This window comes from Equus quagga, chromosome 9 (assembly GCF_021613505.1).
Source record: "Equus quagga isolate Etosha38 chromosome 9, UCLA_HA_Equagga_1.0, whole genome shotgun sequence".
NCBI classification, from domain to species: domain Eukaryota; kingdom Metazoa; phylum Chordata; class Mammalia; order Perissodactyla; family Equidae; genus Equus; species Equus quagga.
Window position 1 is genome coordinate 15,513,887 of NC_060275.1, and position 18,035 is coordinate 15,531,921.

At 34.7% G+C, this 18,035-nt stretch overlaps 1 protein-coding gene across 12 annotated transcripts in view; it reads left to right on the forward strand.

Moving 5' to 3' along the window:
* The window catches only part of PIGN (phosphatidylinositol glycan anchor biosynthesis class N), a 183,897-nt gene that overhangs the window by 74,039 nt on the left and 91,823 nt on the right, over positions 1–18,035 (forward strand). For all 12 annotated transcript variants that reach the window (XR_006890180.1, XR_006890181.1, XM_046672270.1 and 9 more), the window contains one exon: positions 14,987–15,089. Coding sequence is in view for 10 of the 12 variants with exons in the window: in XM_046672270.1 (XP_046528226.1) it covers positions 14,987–15,089 (103 nt within the window). In the remaining 2 variants the exon portion in view is untranslated. The remainder of the gene's footprint in view (positions 1–14,986; positions 15,090–18,035) is intronic.

The following is an 18,035-nucleotide window of genomic DNA, read 5'->3' on the forward strand; positions in this document are numbered from 1 at the left end:
CTGTTGATACTTTGGTGCTCAAATTGTCCCAGACTTGGCCAGAGAGAGCCCCTTCAAGGTAGCTTGTAAATAGGCCCCCATAATTTTTTTGAGTACTTTCTTACTTTCTGGCATTAAGGTGTTTACCTTACAAGGCTTACCTTATATCCACCCTGCCCCAACACTGAAATCAGTTCTTTCTCTGAGGGGCAATAGCTCTTTTTATTGGGTGAATGGCATTAGAGACCAAGATCTGAGTGCTAGTTGTATTCATCATTACCTAGTTATCTTTGCTTCTTTGCCGTTCAGTGGACAGCTAGGAGATACATGCATGTGTATAATATATATATATATGTATACCTACTATTACATATAAATATGTACACCCACATACATTTTTCACATGTATATATAGTGTGCACATAAACATGCAGATATACGTACCTATACATATTTTAGAGACCATAAGTCCACACTGATACCTCTAATTCTACCTATCCACACAGAGTTCTTTCTTGCCTTTCTCTGTTCCATGTTTATATGCCCCTCCTTCCACAGTGATAACCCTGGCTTCCCAAAACATCAACACATTTACTCATTTGTTCAATCCTGTAATACATTTAAAATAATTTAAGAACTGTTTCACCCATATCATTACAACAAACAAACCTACTATTGTTCAGGATTTGTTTGCAATTCTCACTTTGCCCGCCACATTCCACCCTGCCCAAGACCAAGGTTTTTGGTTAAATACTATGCCATAGTTGGATGGGCTCGCTTGCCTGCCTTCCTTCCTCTCTTCCTTCTTCCCTCCCTCCCTCCCTTCCTCCATTTTGTTCATTGTGATTTTGGTATTTATTTGTAATATAACTAGGTTTGTTTGTTTCAGTTTGCTTTCTGTTTTTGGGTGCTTTTTCTTTCCCATTCTTTTTGATTTAGTTTTTTGTATATGTAGAATATTCACATGCTTTCAAACATAGAACCTCTACAAAAGCATATGCTCAAACAAGTGCTGCCTGTATTACCACCACCATTCTCCCCTGCCCCTGGTCCCTCATGGGTAACCTTTGTTGCTTTCCGGTTGTGTGTTTCTCTTTGCAGTGGTAAACAGATGTAGGTTTGTGTTCTTATTTTTTTCTTCTTCCTTACACAAAAGGTAGCATATATCTTCTTTTTTACTTCGCATCTTTCACTTAATAATATCTCCTAGTAATCACTCCATATCAATTCATAGAGCTCTTTATTTTTACAGCTATTTAGTTTTCCATTGTGTGTATATTCCATTGTTTATTTAACCAATCTTCTATGCTTTCATGTTCAGGTAAGTAATGATTTTTTAAAAAATGGCAAATCATCTTGCAATGAATAACACTGAGCATATGCATATTCATATTGTTAGAGGTGTATTTTCAGGATAAATTCCTAGAAGTTGGATTACTGATTCAAAGGGGCAATGCATATGTAGTACTTTTAGATATTGCTAAATTCCCCTCCAGAGGTGGTGTACTATTTTTCATTCCTGCCAGCAAGATATGAGTGCCTATTTCTCCATAGCCTCACCAATGTCTTTTGAATTTAGGCTAATCAATAAATTTATACCAATGCCAATCAATTATTTTCAAGCTTTCGAATTTATGCCAATTTTATGTTTGAGAAATGGCATCTTTGTTTTTAATTTGAATTTTTCTTATTGTGAGTGAAGTCAAACATCTTTTCATGTGCTGAAGGGCCATTTTTATATCTCTTTTTGGGAATTATCCATTCATCTCTTTTCCCTAGTTTTCTATAGAATTTTTGGTCCTTTGCTTCCATTTTTAAAAGTTCTTTATAAATTAGGGATATTAGTCCTTTACCTGTGAGATATATATATGTCAAAATTTTTTCCCCAGTTTGTCATTTATCTTTTGACTATGCTTATGATGTCTTTTGCCATGCAAAAGATTTTTATTTTTGTGTAATCAGTCTTCCTCTTTTAATGCATCTGCATTTTTAGTCACAGAAAGCTTTTCCTGATAACTAGGTTATAGAGGAATTCACTCATGTTTTCTTGTAGTACTTGTATGCTTTTGTCTTTCATATTTCAATCCTTGATCCATTTAGAGTGTGTTCTTCTGTATCATTTAAGGAAGTGGTCTAGTTTTATTTTTTTCCAAATGGCTACCCAGTTGTTCCAATATATATTTTTTAAAGATTTTTATTTTTCTTTTTCTCCCCAAAGTCCCCCAGTACATAGTTGTATATTTTTAGTTGTGGGTCCTTCTAGTTGTGGCATATGGGACGCTGCCCCAGCATGGCTTGATGAGTGGTGCCAGGTCCACGCCCAGGATCTGAACTGGAGAAACCCCGGGCCACTGAAGTGGAGAGCACGAACTTGACCACTTGACCACAGGGCCAGCCCCTGTTCCAATATTTTTATTAATAAAGACTTCATTTGTCCCAGTAAACACTGGGATAACGCTTTTATCATACACTAGATACACTGGTCTGTTTCTAGACTTTCTGGTCTATTCCATTAATATGTCTATTCATGTGCCAATAGCAGACTATTTTAGTTATAGAGACCTTGTAGTGTATTTTAATAAAATATGAACTTTAGAATCACCTTCCAAATCAAAAAAAGGCCACTGGAATTTTTATTGAGATCAAATTAAATGTATAAATTAACTTAGGGGAAACATATTTTTACTGTAGATAATATTGAAACATTCTGAGAATGAGACGTCTTTCCATTTGTTCCAGTCTACTTTTGTGCCTCCATTCTTTATGTAGTTTTCTTCCTTTAGGCTTTGAATATTTCTTAAGTGTATTCCTAAGTATTTTATCTTTTTTTGTTGCTGTTGTAAATAGGCTTTTCTCATTCACTGTATCTTCTAATTATTATTTAAGTATAAGTTGCTATTGATTTTTGCATGTTAATTTTATGTCCTACTTCTTTACTGAATTCTTTCATTTCTTAAGTTAGGTTTATTATTAATTTTCTAGGATTTTCCAAGTATGTTATCATGCCATTTACAAATATAGATACATGTTTCCTCCTTTCCTGTTCTTATTCCTCTAATTGTTTTCTTTAGTTTACTTACATTGGCTGGTACCTCCAGAACAATGTTAAATAATGGAGATAGTGACCCTCCTTGGTTTTTTCCTGACCTTAGTGGGAATGCCTCTGGAGTTCTCTCATTAAGAGAGATACTGGCTTTAGGGTTGAGATATAGATATTTATTGTGTTAAAGAAAGTACATGCATTCCTGTTTTATTTCGGGTTTTAATTAGGAGTGGATGTTGAATTTTCCAAAGACTTCTTCAACATCTGTGGAGATAATAATTAGATTTCTTTCCTTAGACCCATTAATATGGTAAATAATGTTAATAGATTTTCCGGGATTGAACAATCCTTGCATTCCTGATATAAACCCCTAAGACATATTTGATTATAATGTATTATTTTCTTAACATAGTGTTGGAGTCCATTTGCTAATATTTTTGTCAGTATTCATAAATGATAATGGTCTTTAATTTTCCTTTTTGTTCTATATTTATCAGGTTTAGGTATCAGTAGTATACTTACTTCATCAAAAAAATTGTTTCCCTTTGATTTACTGTACCCTGAAATAACTTATGTAGCACTGGAACTCTCTGTTCTGTAAAGTCTTGGAAAAATTCTCCTGTGAAACTATCCAAACCTAGTCCTTTTTTTGTTAGGTAGTTCCTTGATAACTTTCTGTGTTTCTTCTATGAAGTTGGTCTATTTAAGCTTTTTATCTCTACTGGGGTTAGTTTGGAAAGCTATATTTGCCTAAGGAATTATCTATTTCTTCTAGGTTTTCAAATGTATTTGCATAGAGGGATGCAAAGTAATCTCTTATGATTTAAAAAAATTCCTTCTGTATCATTAGACATTTTCTTCATCATTTATTTTGCGTACTTTCACTTTCCCCCTTTTCTTTAATTAACTCAGCTAGTGGTTTGACCTTTTTCTTTATTTTATAACTTTTTTTTATAACTTTATAACTTTTTGTTTTGTATTTAATTTCTAGTTTCATTGCATTGTGTCTGAGAGTATTGTTTGTACTATTTCTACTTTAGGGAATCTGCTGATATTTTTTGTGCACTAGTGTATAATCAATTTTTGTGAACATTCCATATGCACATCAGAAGAAGATATAGTCTCTATTATGAGACTGTGGTGTTCAATATATATCCAGAATCTCTACTTTGTTGGTTATGTTGTTATATATCCTTATTCTTTTGTCAGTTTATCCTGTCTTATTAGAATGATGTATAAAGTTTTCTGTTACATATAGCATGTATGCATTAAGCATTCTGAAACATAGAGTGTGTTTCTATGTATTTCTGTTTGTCTCTCTTATAAATTTTGTGTTACATAGGTGACTGATGGTTAATAATGAGCAAAATTTTTAACTATTGCATCATCATTGTGGAATGTGGCTGTTAGCATCATAAGGTGTCCTTCTTAGTCTTGTTTATTGCTTTTTGACCTGAAGTGTACTTTATTGAGTATCAGGATTACAACCTTGGATTTCTCACTGTTTCCATTTGTCTGGTTCATTCCTTTATTTTTTAGCCTTTTGAATCACTGTGTTTTAAGCTCTTTTTTATTTAGCATACAGTTGTCTCTTTTATTCAGCATACAGTTGGGTTGTGCTATATGTGCCAACTTGAAATTTTTTTCTTTCAGTTAAAAAGGTGAGTTAAGCTTATTCATGTTACCAATATGACTCTTAAGTGTGGTCTCAATTCTGTCATATTTTCTTATGTTGTAGTTATATGCATATCATGCTATATTTCCTGTGCTTCTTGCTGTATTTGGAGTGTCCTACATCATTTTATTTATTGTCCTTATTGATTTTATCAGTGTTTTGGGAGGGTGAGATGCAGAGTCAGTCTATTGTTTTTCTCTAAATGCATAAGTGTTCCTCTAGGCATGTATTTTATTATTTTTATTTTTTTGAAAGATTATTTTATTTATTTTTTTAATTATTGAGATATAATTGACACATAACATCGTGTAAGTTTAAGGTGTACAGCATGTTGATTTGGTATATTTATATGTTGCAATATGATTACCACCATTGTGTTAGCTGACACTTCTATCACATCACCTAATTATCATTTTTTTTGTGGTGAGAACAATTAAGATCTAGTACCTTAGTAACTTTGAAGTTTATAATAAGGTATTGTGGACTATAATCTCTACGCTGTGCATTAGCTCTCCAGTCCTTATTTATCTACTAGTTGTAAGTTTGTACCCTTAAACGACGTCTCTCAATCCCCCCTCCAGCTCCTGGTAACCACCATTCTACTCTCTATTTTTATAAGTTTGGCCATTTTAGATTCCACATATAAGTGATATCATAAATATTTCTGCCTTTCTGCCTGGCTGATCTAAGCATGATGTCCTCAAGGTCTATCTATGTTGTTGCAAAGGGCAGGATTTCCTTCTTTCTCATGGCTGAATGATATTCCATTGGGTAGGTGTATGTGAGTATATATATATACTTCTTCTTTTGTTGTTAGTGTATAGAAACACCACTGATTATAATTATATCCTGTAACTTTTGTTTTGTTGTCAATTTGTCAATTAGTACCAACAGTTTTTTGGTTGAATCTTTAGGACTTTCTATATAATAAGATCATGTCATCTGCAAATAATGACAATTTTATGTCTTTCTTTCCAATTTGGATGCCTTTTAATTCTTTGTCTTGCCTGCTTGCTCTAGCTAGGACTTCCAGTACTATGTTGAATAAGAGTAGTGAGAGTGGGCATCCTTCTCTTGTTCCTGATGGTAGAGGCAAAGCTTTCAATTTTTCACTGTTGAGTATGATGTTAGCTATGGGTTTGTTGTATTTAGACTTTATTATGTTGAGGTATGACTTTCTATATCCAATTTGTTGAGGGTTTTTATCATGAAAAGATGTAATTGTCAGATGCTTTTTCTGCATCTACCGAGAGAATCGTATCTTATGATTTTAATCTTTTCATTCTATTAATATGGGATATCACATTTATTGATTTGTGTATGTTGAACCATCCCTGCTGCCCAGGGATAAATCTTACTTAGTTGTAGTATATAATACTTTTTTTTAAAGTTAATTTTTATTGAGTTTATGATAGTTTACAATCTTGTGAAATTTCAGTTGTACATTATTGTTTGTCAGTCATGTTGTAGGCGCACCCCTTCACCCTTTGTGTCCACCCCCCAACCCCCCTTTCCCCTGGTAGCCACTAATCTGTTCTCTTTGTCCACATGTTTAAATTCCTCATATGAGTGGAGTCATACAGAGATTGTCCTTCTCTATCTGGCTTATTTCACTTAACATAATTCCCTCAAAGTCCATCCATGTTGTTGTGAATGAAAGGATTTTATTCTTTTTTATGGCTGAGTAGTATTCCATTGTGTGTGTGTGTGTGTGTATACACACACACACACATACCATATCTTCTTTATCCAATCATCAGTTGATGGGCACTAAGGTTGCTTCCATGTCTTGGCTATTGTAAATAATGCTGTGATGAACATAGGGGTACATGGGACTTTTGGAATTGCTGACTTCAAGTTCTTTGGATAAATACCCAGTAGTGGGATGGCTGGGTCATATGGTATTTCTATTTTTAAGTTTTTGAGAAATCTCCATACTGTTTTCCATAGTGGCTGCACCAGTTTGCACTCCCACCAGCAGCATATGAGGGATCCTTTTTCTCTACAACCTCTCCAACACTTGTTACTTTTTGTTTTGGTTATTTTTGCCATTCTAATGAGTGTAAGGTGATATCTTAGTGTAGTTTTGATTTGCATTTCCCTGATGATCAGTGATGATGAACATCTTTTCAAGTGCCTATTGGCCATCCATATATCTTCTTTGGAGAAATGTCTGTTCATGTCTCCTCCCCATTTTTTGATTGAGTTGTTTGATTTTTTCTTGTTGAGTTGTGTGAGTTCTTTATATATTATGGAGATTAACCCTTTGTCAGATATATGACTTGAAACTATTTTTTCCCAATTAGTGGGTTGTTTTTTTGTTTCAATCCTGTTTTCCCTTGACTTGAAGAAGCTCTTTAGTTTGATGAGGTCCCAGTTGTTTATTCTTTCTGTTGTTTCCCTTCTCTGAGAAGACATCATGTCCAAAAAGATCCTTTTAATACTGATGTCAAAGAGTGTACTGCCTACATTTTCTTCTAGAAGCCTTGTGGTTTCAGGTCTTACCTTTAGGGCTTTGATCCATTTGGAGTTTATTTTTGTGAATGGTGAAAAAGAATGGTCAATTTTCATTCTTTTACATGTGGCTTTCCAGTTTTCCCAGCACCATTTGTCGAAAAGACTTTCTTTTCTCCATTGTATGCCCTCAGCTCCTTTGTTGAAGATTAGCTGTCCAAAGATGTGTGGTTTTATTTCTGGGCTTTCAGTTCTGTTCCATTGATCTGTGTACCTGTGTTTGGAGCAGTACCATGCTGTTTTGATTACTGTAGCTTTGTAGTATGTTTTGAAGTCAGGGATTATGATGCCTGCAGCTTTGTTCTTTTTTCTCAGGATTGCTTTAGCAATTTGGGGTCTTTTGTTGCCCCATATGAATTTTAGCGTTCTTTGTTCTATTTTTGTGAAGAATCTCATTGAGATTCTGATTGAGATTGCATTGAATCTGTAGATTTTTTTAGGTAGTATGGACATTTTAACTATGTTTATTCTTGGCAACCCATATACATGGAACGTCTTTCCATCTCTTTATGTCATCATCCATTTCTTTCAGGAAAGCCTTATAGTTTTCATTGTATAGGTCCTTCACTTCGTTAGTTTTGTGGCAATTGTGAATGGTACTGTGTTCTTGAGTTCTTTTTCTGTTAGTTCGTTATTAGAGTATAGAAATGCTACTGATTTACATAAGTTGATTTTATATCCTACAATTTTGCTGTAGTTGTTGATTATTTCTAAAAGTTTTCCAATGGCTTCTTTGGGGTTTTCTATATATAAGATCATGTCATCTGCAAACAGCGAGAGTTTCACTTCTTCCTTCCCTATTTGGATTCCTTTTATTCCTTTCTCTTGCGTAATTGCTCTGGCCAAAACCTCCAGTACTATGTTGAATAAGAGTGGTGATGGAGGGCATCTTTGTCTCATTCCTGTTTTCAGGGGGATGGTGCTCAGCTTTTGCCCATTGAGTATGATGTTGGCTGTGGGTTTGTCATATATGGCCTTTATTATGTTGAGGTAATTTCCTTCTATCCCCATTTTGTTCAGAGTTTTTATCATAAATGGCTGTTGGATCTTGTCAAATTCTTTCTCTGCATCTATTGAGATGATCATGTGGTTCTTATTCCTCAGTTTGTTGATGGGGTGTATCGCGTTGATTGATTTGCAGATGTTGAACCATCCCTGTGTGCCTGGTATGAATCCCACTTGATCATGATGTATGACCCTTCCGATGTAGTGCTGAATTTGAGTTCCCAAAATTTTGTTGAGAATTTTTGCATCTATGCTCATCAATGATAGTGGCCTGTAGTTCTCCTTTTTCGTGCTATCTTTGTCACGCTTTGGTATCAGCATGATGTTGGCCTCATAGAATGTGTTAGGAAGTGTTCCATCCTCCCTAATTTTTTGGAATAGCTGGAAAAGTGTAGGTATTAAATCGTCTTTGAAAGTTTGGGAGAATTCCCCAGGAAAGCCATCTGGTCCTGAGGTTTTATTCTTTGGGATGCTTTTGATTGCTGTTTCAATCTCCTTCCTTGTGATTGGTCTGTTCAGACTGTCTGCTTCTTCTTGATGTAGCTTTGGGAGATTGTAAGAGTCTAAGAATTTATCCATTTTCTCTAGGTTATCCATTTTGTTTGCATGTAGTTTTTCATAGTATTCTCTTATAATCTGTTGTATTTCTGTGGAGTCTGTTATTTCTCCTCTTTCATTTCTGATTTTGTTTATCTGAGCTTTCTCTGTTTTTTTTCTTTGTAAGACTGACTAGGGATTTGTCAATTTTATTTATCTTCTCAAAGAACCAGCTCTTTGTTTCATTGATCCTTTCTACTGCCTTTTTTGTTTCAATACCATTTATTTATGCTCTGATTTTTATTATTTCTCTCCTTCTGCTGACTTTGGGCTTTGTTTTTTCTTCTTTCTCTAATTCAGTTAGGTGTAATTTGAGGTTTCTTATTTGGGATTTTTCTTGTTTGTTAATGTGTGCTTGTATTGCAATGAATTTCCCTCTTAATACAGTGTTTGCTGTATCCCATATGAGTTGGTATCATTTTCATTTGTCTCCAGATATTTTTTGATTTCTTCTTTAATTTCTTCAATGATCCATTGCTTGTTCAATAGCATATTGTTTAGTCTCCATATCTTTGTCCCTTTCTCAGCTTCTTGTAATTAATTTCTAGCTTTATAGCATTATGATCGGAGAAGATGCTTGTTATTATTTCAATTTTTTAAATTTGTAGAGGCTTGCCTTATTCCCCAACATATGGTCTATCCTTGATAATGTTCCGTGTGCACTTGAGAAGAATGTGTATTCTGCTGTTTTTGGATGGAGTGTTCTATATATGTCTGTTAAGTCCAACTTTTTTAGCTTTTTATTTAATTCTACTGTTTCCTTGTTGATTTTCTGTCTGGATGATCTGTCCAATGATGTGAGTGGGGTGTTGAGGTCCCCTACTATTATTGTGTTATTTTTAATATCTTCTTTTCAGTTGGTTAATAGTTGCTTTATAAGCTTTGGTACTCCTGTGTTGGGTGCATAGATATTTATAAGTGTTATTTCTTCTTGATGTAGTGTCCCTTTGATCATTATATACTGACCCTCTCTGTCTCTCTTTACCTGCCTTATCTTGAAATCTACTTTGTCTGATATAAGTATTGTGATACCTGCTTTCATTTGTTTGCCATTAGCTTGGATTATCGTCTTCCACCCCTTCACACTGAGCCTGTATTTGTCATTGGAGCTGAGGTGTGTTTCCTGGAGGCAACAGATTGTTGGATATTGTTCTTTAATCCATCTTGCCACTCTGTGTCTTTTTGTTGGAGAGTTCAATCCATTTACATTGAGGGTGATTATTGATGTATGAGGGCTTAATGCTGTCATTCTGTCACTCATTTTCTGGTTTTTCTGCATTACCTTTGTTTCTTGTCCTGTGTGTTTTGGCCTACCCATTGACTTCTGCAGTTTCTTATTTCCTTACTTATTTTTTGTGTCTCTGTTCTGTTTTAAAGTTTAGTGGCTACCCTGAAGTTTGTATTCAGAATCTCATGTATAACATAGTCCATTTTCTGGTGGCCTCTTATTTCCTTAGCCTAAACTGATTCAGTCCCTTTCCTCCTTCCCTCCTAAGTTATTATTGTAATATTTTATTCCAACTTGTGTTGTGAGTTTGTGGTTAAAGTGATAAGATTGTCTTTGTTTTTGGTGTTTTCCTTCCCTTTATCCTAATGCTATAGTTGTATATTTGCTATCCTATTCTGATTCTATCTATTTGTCTCCTAATGCTGTGTTTTGTGACCCTTTCTCCCTTTTTTTCTTTTTTCAGGCATGAGGGCCTTGAGGATTTCTTGTTGGGGGAGCGTCTCAAGGCTATGAAGTCCTTTAGCTTTTGTTTGTCTTGGAAAGATTTAATTTCTCCCTCATATCTGAAGGATATTTTTGCTGGATAGAGTATTCTTGGCTGAAGATTATTATCTTTTAAAGTTTTGAATATGTCATTCCAATCTCTCCCAGCTTGTAAGGTTTCTGCAGGGAAATCTGCTGAAAGTCTGATAGGGGTTCGTTTGTAGGTTATTTTCTTCTGCCTTACTGCCCTGAGTATTCTTTCTTTGTCATTCACTTTTGCCAATTTTACTACCATATGCCTTGCAGTAGGTCTTTTTACATTGACATATTTAGGAGACCTGAAAGCTTCCTCCACACACATTTTTCTCTCATTCCCTAGATTTGGGAAGTTCTCTGCTATTATTTCTTTGAGCACACTTTCTGCTCCATTCTCCTTTTCATCGTCCTTTGGGATACCAATAATTTCTTGTATTGCATTTCCTCATTGAGTCAGCTATTTCTTGGAGATTTTCTTCATTCCTTTTTATTCTTAGTTCTCTCTCTTCCTCTCTCTGGAGCCATTCAACTTGTCTATCTTTGATTATGCTGATTTTCTCCTCTATGGCGTCCACACAGGTATTCAGGGATTCCATATTATGTTTTATTTCTTCCACTGTATTTTTCATCTCTGGTATTTCTGATTGATTCTTCTTTATAGTTTCAATCTCTTTTGTGAAATAACTGCAGAACTCGTTGACTTGTTTCTCTATATTTTCCTTGACCTCACTGAGTTTTTTGACAATAGCTATTCTGAATTCATTGTCGTTTAGTTTACTTATTTCTGAGTCCTCAGGACATAATTCTGGGTGTTGTTCTCCCTCTGGTCTGGAGTTTTTATGAATTGTTTGATGCCAGAAGAGTGATTTTTCCAGTGATATTATCTGGTTGGAGTTACAGCCTGTCACCACTAGATGGGGGTCGAGAGCCGCATATTCTGAGCCCTGGCCTTCAGCTGAGATGGCTGGCACAATGCAAGTTGGGGGAGGGGGGGGTCACTTTCTCTTGCGCGCAGACCTGGTTTCCCAATCAGCTCTTGCTATCTGGTCTCCTGGGGTCTTGGCTTGATGAGGTCACCCCCAGTGAAAGCTTTCCCCCATTAGAGGGCTTCCGTCTGCACGGCAAGGGTGCTAGGGAGTCCTGGGTGATCCTGCTGATGCATGGCCCTTCCCCCACTCATTCCCTCATGGAGCAGCCTGCGGCAGCAATCCCAGTGTTTAGGGGTGGGAGCCAAGTTCTCTCTTACCCTGTTCTAGCTCCTCCAAGGGGGTCTCCAGCCTCTCTGCCCTCCATCGTTTGGCTGCTGTGGGTCTCCAAGGATTCCTGTGTTATTAGGATATTTTTTGTTGGAATATGGTTGCTCCTTTTTGTTGTATGTTGGAGGGGAGAGAGTCCTGGGCAAGCTCACTCCACCATGATGCTGATGTCACTCTATAATACTTTTAATGTGTGGTTGAATTTTGTTTGCTAATATTTTGTTGAGAATTTTTACATCTATATTCATCAGGTATATTGTTCTATAGTTTCTTGTTGTGACCTCCAGCTTTGCTATCAGGGTAATGCTGGCTTCATAAAATGAGTTTGGAATTGTTCCCTCCTCTTCAATTTTTGGAAGAGTTTGAGAAGGCTTGGCATTAATTCTTCTTTAAGTGTTTGATAGAATTCATCAGTGAAGCCATCTGGTCCTTGGATTTTCTGTGTTGAGAGGTTTTTGATTACTGATTCAATCTCCTTACTTGTTATGGGTCTGTTCAGATTTTCGAATTCTTCCTGATTCAGTCTCAGTAGGTTGCATGTTTCTAGGGATTTGTCTATTCTAGGTTATCCATTTTGTTGGCATATGATTGTTCATAGTAGTTTCTTATCCTGTGTATTTCTATAGCATCAGTTGTAATGTCTCCTCTTTCATTTCTGATTTTATTCATTTGAGTTTTCTTTTTTTTTTTAGTCTAGCTAAAGGTTTGTCAATTTTTTAAATCTTTTTTAAAAAAAAGCTTTTAGTTTTGTTGATCTTTTTTATTGTTTTTCTGGTCTCTATTCATTTATTTCTGGTCTGATCTATGTTATTTCCCTCCTTTTGCTAATTTTGGACTTAGTTTGTTCTTCTTTTTCCAGTTCCTTGAGGTGTAAAGTTAGGTTTTTTTATTTGAGATCTTTCTATTTTCTTAGTACTCTGTTCATTTATCACTATACACTTTCCTCTCAGAACTGCTTTTGCAGCATTCCATAGGTTTTATGTTATGTTTCCATTTTCATTTGTTTTGAGATTTTTTAAAATTTACCTTTTGATTTCTTCTTTGACCCATGGATTGTTCAGGAATGTGTTGTTTAATTTCCACATATTTGTAGATTTTCCAGCTTTCCTTTGGTTCTCATTTCTAGTTTATACCATTGTGGTTGGTAAAGATATTTGGTGTGACTTCAGTCTTCTTAAATTTGCTAAGACTTGTTTTGTGGCCTATCATATGATCTATCCTGGAGATGTTCTGTGTGCAGTTGAGAAGAATATGTGTTCTGCTGCTGTTGGATGGAATGTTCTATAAATTTCTGTTATGTCCATTTGGTGTAATGTATCATTCACCTCCAATGTTTCCTTGTTGATTTTGTCTATGGATGATCTATTCATTGCTGAAAGTGGGGTATTGAAGTGTCCTACTATTGCTATATTATTGTCTATTTTTCCCTTCAGATCTGTTAGTATTTTCTTAATATATTTAAGTGCTCCAATGTTAAGTGCAAATATATTTACAATTGTTATATCCTCCTAGTGAACTGACCCTTTTATCATTATATAATGACCTTCTTTGTCTGTTGTTACTGTTTTTGGTTTAAAGTCTATTTTGTCTGATATAACTATAGCTACCCTTTGCTTTCTTTTGGTTTCCGCTTGCATGAAATGTCTTTCTCCATCCCTTCACTTTGAGCCTATGTGTGTTCTTAAATCTGAAGTGAATCTCTTGTAGGCTGGACATATATTTTAAACAAGACGTTTCCTCTGTGATTGGGAGAGATAGGTACTAGAGGATGCCTACCGAATGGTGCAAGGCATGAAATAACTGACTTGTAGGTATGTCAGTTATCTCCAGAGATCTCTTCTAGGTACTAATTCACCATAGCCTAGCTCCAGTGACCATTTATTGCTAACATGCTGTGATCACCAAATGGATTCTATGTTATGAAACTGGTGCAAACTTATGTCGCTCAGAATGGAGACTCTTATTTCACCTTTAGCACCTCATCACTCCTTTAAACAAAAGTAAAACAAGGATAGAAAATACAGTTCTACAGAAGAGGTCTCATTTGAACTGGCTTTTTAAATAAGAAATATTAAAATTTTTTTCTTTCCATTACAATATGTATCAAGTGATGATAACATTATTGAACTACACATCTGAAAAAAATCAGAGGCTGTTTGTCTAAGGGTACTGTAAGTATAATTTGCATAGTCTTAAATCTTGCAATGACTTGACTTTGAAGGAGATTGTCTTTCCATTTAACTTATTAGTAGATGTTGACTAGTAATAATAATAGCAGCTAACAGGTATTAAGCACCAACTGTATTCCAGGCACTATGCTCAGGGTGCATTTTATAGGTGAAATTGTATTTAAACCTTATAACAACTTTTTTGTATCATCTCTACTTGACAGACAGGAATACTTCTTAGATGGGTTAACGAATTTGCCCCATGGTTAAGCAGTTAATAAGTGATTCAGCCAGGATTCCATACCAAGTCATCTGTCTCCATACTCTGGAGCATTTAACTCCATGCATATTGCCATCCTTACTGGGGGAATTAGGAATTAGGAAGTTATGCACATTTGCTTTCCAAAATTCCCCAAAATTCATCTACCCTTCTCCCACTGAAGTAGTTTCTTTCTTATCTTGTGGGGGAAGATTACTGCATTTATTAAGGTTACTCATTACAACTCTTGTGCGTGATGCGGTCCTTTTTTCCTGTCTCTGATTTTCCAAGTGGCACACTACAACTTTCAGTGCATGTTCTGCAGTGGGAAACTTAGAGGAGAAGGGGGTTAGGGAAAATCAGTTTCTGGGGAGTAAGTTGTCTTTGAACTAAATGCCTAATTAAGAGAAGAATTGCTGAATCTTGAGTAGTATTTTTATTGCATTTTTTATTATTTACGTTAGAAAATAAATTATTCATTTAGGAGTTAATATTGCAGTGAACAAGGCTGAATATAATTTGAGAAAATCTGAACCAAAATGTGGTTAAAACAATGAAATGTAATTTTAATTAAAAGTGTGAAGTTTCAAATTTCTTATAAAAATGGTTAGGGCATACATAGCCTCATTTTAAAGGTCATACAAACAATAAATGCCATAAATGATAATAGATTAGTCTGTGCTTCTAAACTCACATGTGTTGTGTCCATCATACTGACACTACCCTGCTTTGTTTCATTGCAGCCTCTTCCTTCGTCCTGCCGCTACTGAGCCCCCCGATTCTTTTTGAGCGATTGTTTAGCATACTTCTTTCTCTGATGTCAACCTACATACTTCTAAGCAGAGGGTATAAACTTTTTTTAAAATTTAATTTTTAGTAGCAAGTTTTAAATGATATATTGACATTTCTCTATGATTATCAAACTTCTGGAAATGAAAAATTGGTGTTAATCTTGAGAAATAGATTATAAATATTTTCTACTCTGTAAGAACTATATATGACTTTATCTGTAATCTTCAGTTTTCTTTTTCTCATCATTTTCATAGTATTGCCTGTTGTCTTTGTCTTTCTGTTTATTTCCTGAAGTTGCTAAAATGTCATTTTACTACAGTGTGAGAAGGTTCTGATTGATTATGGAGGAATTTTAAGTCTCAAACAATGACTTAGAAAAAGTGTAGTTTTTGTTGCATTTCTTTCATGCACCTTAAATTAATGCTTTGATTTGCTCATTTTTCTTTGAATATATATATTTTTTTACTCTTACATATATCATGGTCCAAATATTCGTTTTGATTCAGAAAACTTTCAGAATATTTTCCTGAAAGTTAAAGAATCCATTTTTATTTAAGATTGAAATTTTCTTATAAAACAAAATCTATAAGCCCACTTTAGGTGGATCCTGAAGCATTCTCTAAAACTCTGAAAATAGTTGTATACTCTCCCCATGTACTTTGAAGAAAAGAATTCTTCACTTACTTTTGAATTCCGTTTCACTTTTACTTAAGTCTTTGTGAGGGTGAGAACTGTGCATATTGTAACAAACAGTGAGTAGACCAGATAAATTGAATAACCACCACTCATAGACAATTTGAAATTTGGCCCAAATCTAGAATAATGATCCCAATTAGACTAAACCTAGGAATTCACCATTGTGCTATCAACAGATTATTCCTAGTTTAGGTGATTTTGTGAAGCCATTTTGGGTGCAAAACTTGGGTTTATTCTTTGGGAAACTTAGTTGTCCTAATTCAAAATTAGAAGGATGTTCTCAAATCTTTTCATGGTAGACTCTAACATCCTAAGTGACCCAGACCCCAGGCATTCTTGTAGTCCCCAGATAGGAGATGAGCCAGTCAGGCATTAACCTTCCTTCTCTTACCAAAGCTCCCCACACCTCCTGTCTTTTCCCTTTTCCCTGTATAACCAGATCTGGGGCATGGCTGTGAAGATAGAATATAAGCAACATGGAAATTTTTACCAGCTATCTAATAAGATCTTAAGATGAGCTTGCTTTGAGACTTAGAACTTCTAACTTTCAAATAAAACGAAGTCTATCAGCGTATTCTTCTCAAGAGTGATAAACATAATGAGACCTTAAAGCTCCTCACTCTTTTCCCCTTTATTGGTGGAATTTTAGGATAAATAATTTAGTTATCGTCAGAGTCTATCAAAGTACATATGAATTAGAGTATGCACAAATTTTTAGTGTAGATAAGAAAGCAGAAGATAAAATCATTTCTATTCTGACCATTTTGGGGTGACACACAAGTTTCTTTTAGGAAATCACACCCAGAGGTTGCCTTAAGCAAGTAAATATTTGAGGGGCCCAGGAATATGTGCCAGTGTCTACACAGCCAGTTAATAATCAATAAGCCCTTTTCTTTTTTGAACCTTCAAACTCTAAGGCAGTAAACAGATTTAAAGGAATGTGTAGTAGATTTAAAAATACAAACAAATCTAGAAATAGATCTGGTTTGCTGGATTAGAAATGAAGGAAGAAAGAAAGGATAATTCAAGTTGAATTTTGAGTGAAAAAATATTTCATAATGTAGAATAAGTTAATCATGTAACTTACATTGGGGGTGATAAGTGTTATAGTATTATAAATCATCAATTTCATAGTCTTGGAAGATACCAAAACAGATTATCCTGAGCATATTTAATTTATTTGAAGAAAATCCAAAAAGTGAAAATTCACGCTTAAAATCAGAATATTAATGATGAGTATGACATTACTTACCTTTGCAAAAAAATTCAACAGGGATAGTCTGAAACAGCACAGTCTAATAATTTCAATTAGTGCATTTTTCAGTGTCATATCAGTTTTGCAAAACATAGTCCACCTGCTATCATTCCACATTGCTATTTTGGATGACCTGGAGAGTTCTCTACGTAAATTAGTGAATAGTCAGAATTATAGGATATTTAAAAGAGATGCAGCTTTATTACTTTATAGAAATACAGTAATCCTAAATTCTAACAATGCATCCTTGATTTAATGAAGAAACACTATTCATTTTTAATCAGCACTTAATTGTTTTTATGTAAATGGAAGCTGTTGTAATACTTGAAAATAGTTCTCTTGAGTTGTTTAAACAGTTCCCTCTGAAATTTTGTTATATTATCCCTTAGGTTAGCAAACTATAATACAAAACTTAATGCATTTTCAGCCCTGTTCAATTTGCACAGAGACCAAACTAGAGGGTCCTGATTTAGTAAGGTTTTATTATGTACACTGTGAGCCTGTGATGACATTTTATTGGTATTTTAGTTTATTAATTCAGATATGCAGACTTTATACAAGATATTGATCGTCTGAAGAAATAAAGCCCCATAGGAAGATTGCCTTTATCATATTTATTCCTCTACATTTTACAAAAGAAAATTATCATAGTTTATAGTTTTTGAAAGGAAATGAATCTGTAGCACTATTTGTAGAACTATGGAATTCATGTTTTTATGTATTAGGAAAAAATAATTTAATATATAACTGGAAATATTTTAAAAGTCATAGTTCTCTTTTGCTCAAGGGAATATACCTTCTTGATTCAGTTAATCGACAGTTTTTTTTTCTTCCACATCCAGTGTCCTGACCACTAGACAGACATCCAGGCAAAACAATTAGTGTACCCCAGGCATAAAGTAGAGTCATAAGCTGCTGTAACATAAGGACTTTATTTTTGAGTGTTAGCCAATTACAAAATGCAACAATTAAGTTATTGGGATTTAATCAAGTTGTGAATTGTGTGATATAAAGAGTCACTAGAGAAAGAGTTTGAGTAGGGGTGCTAA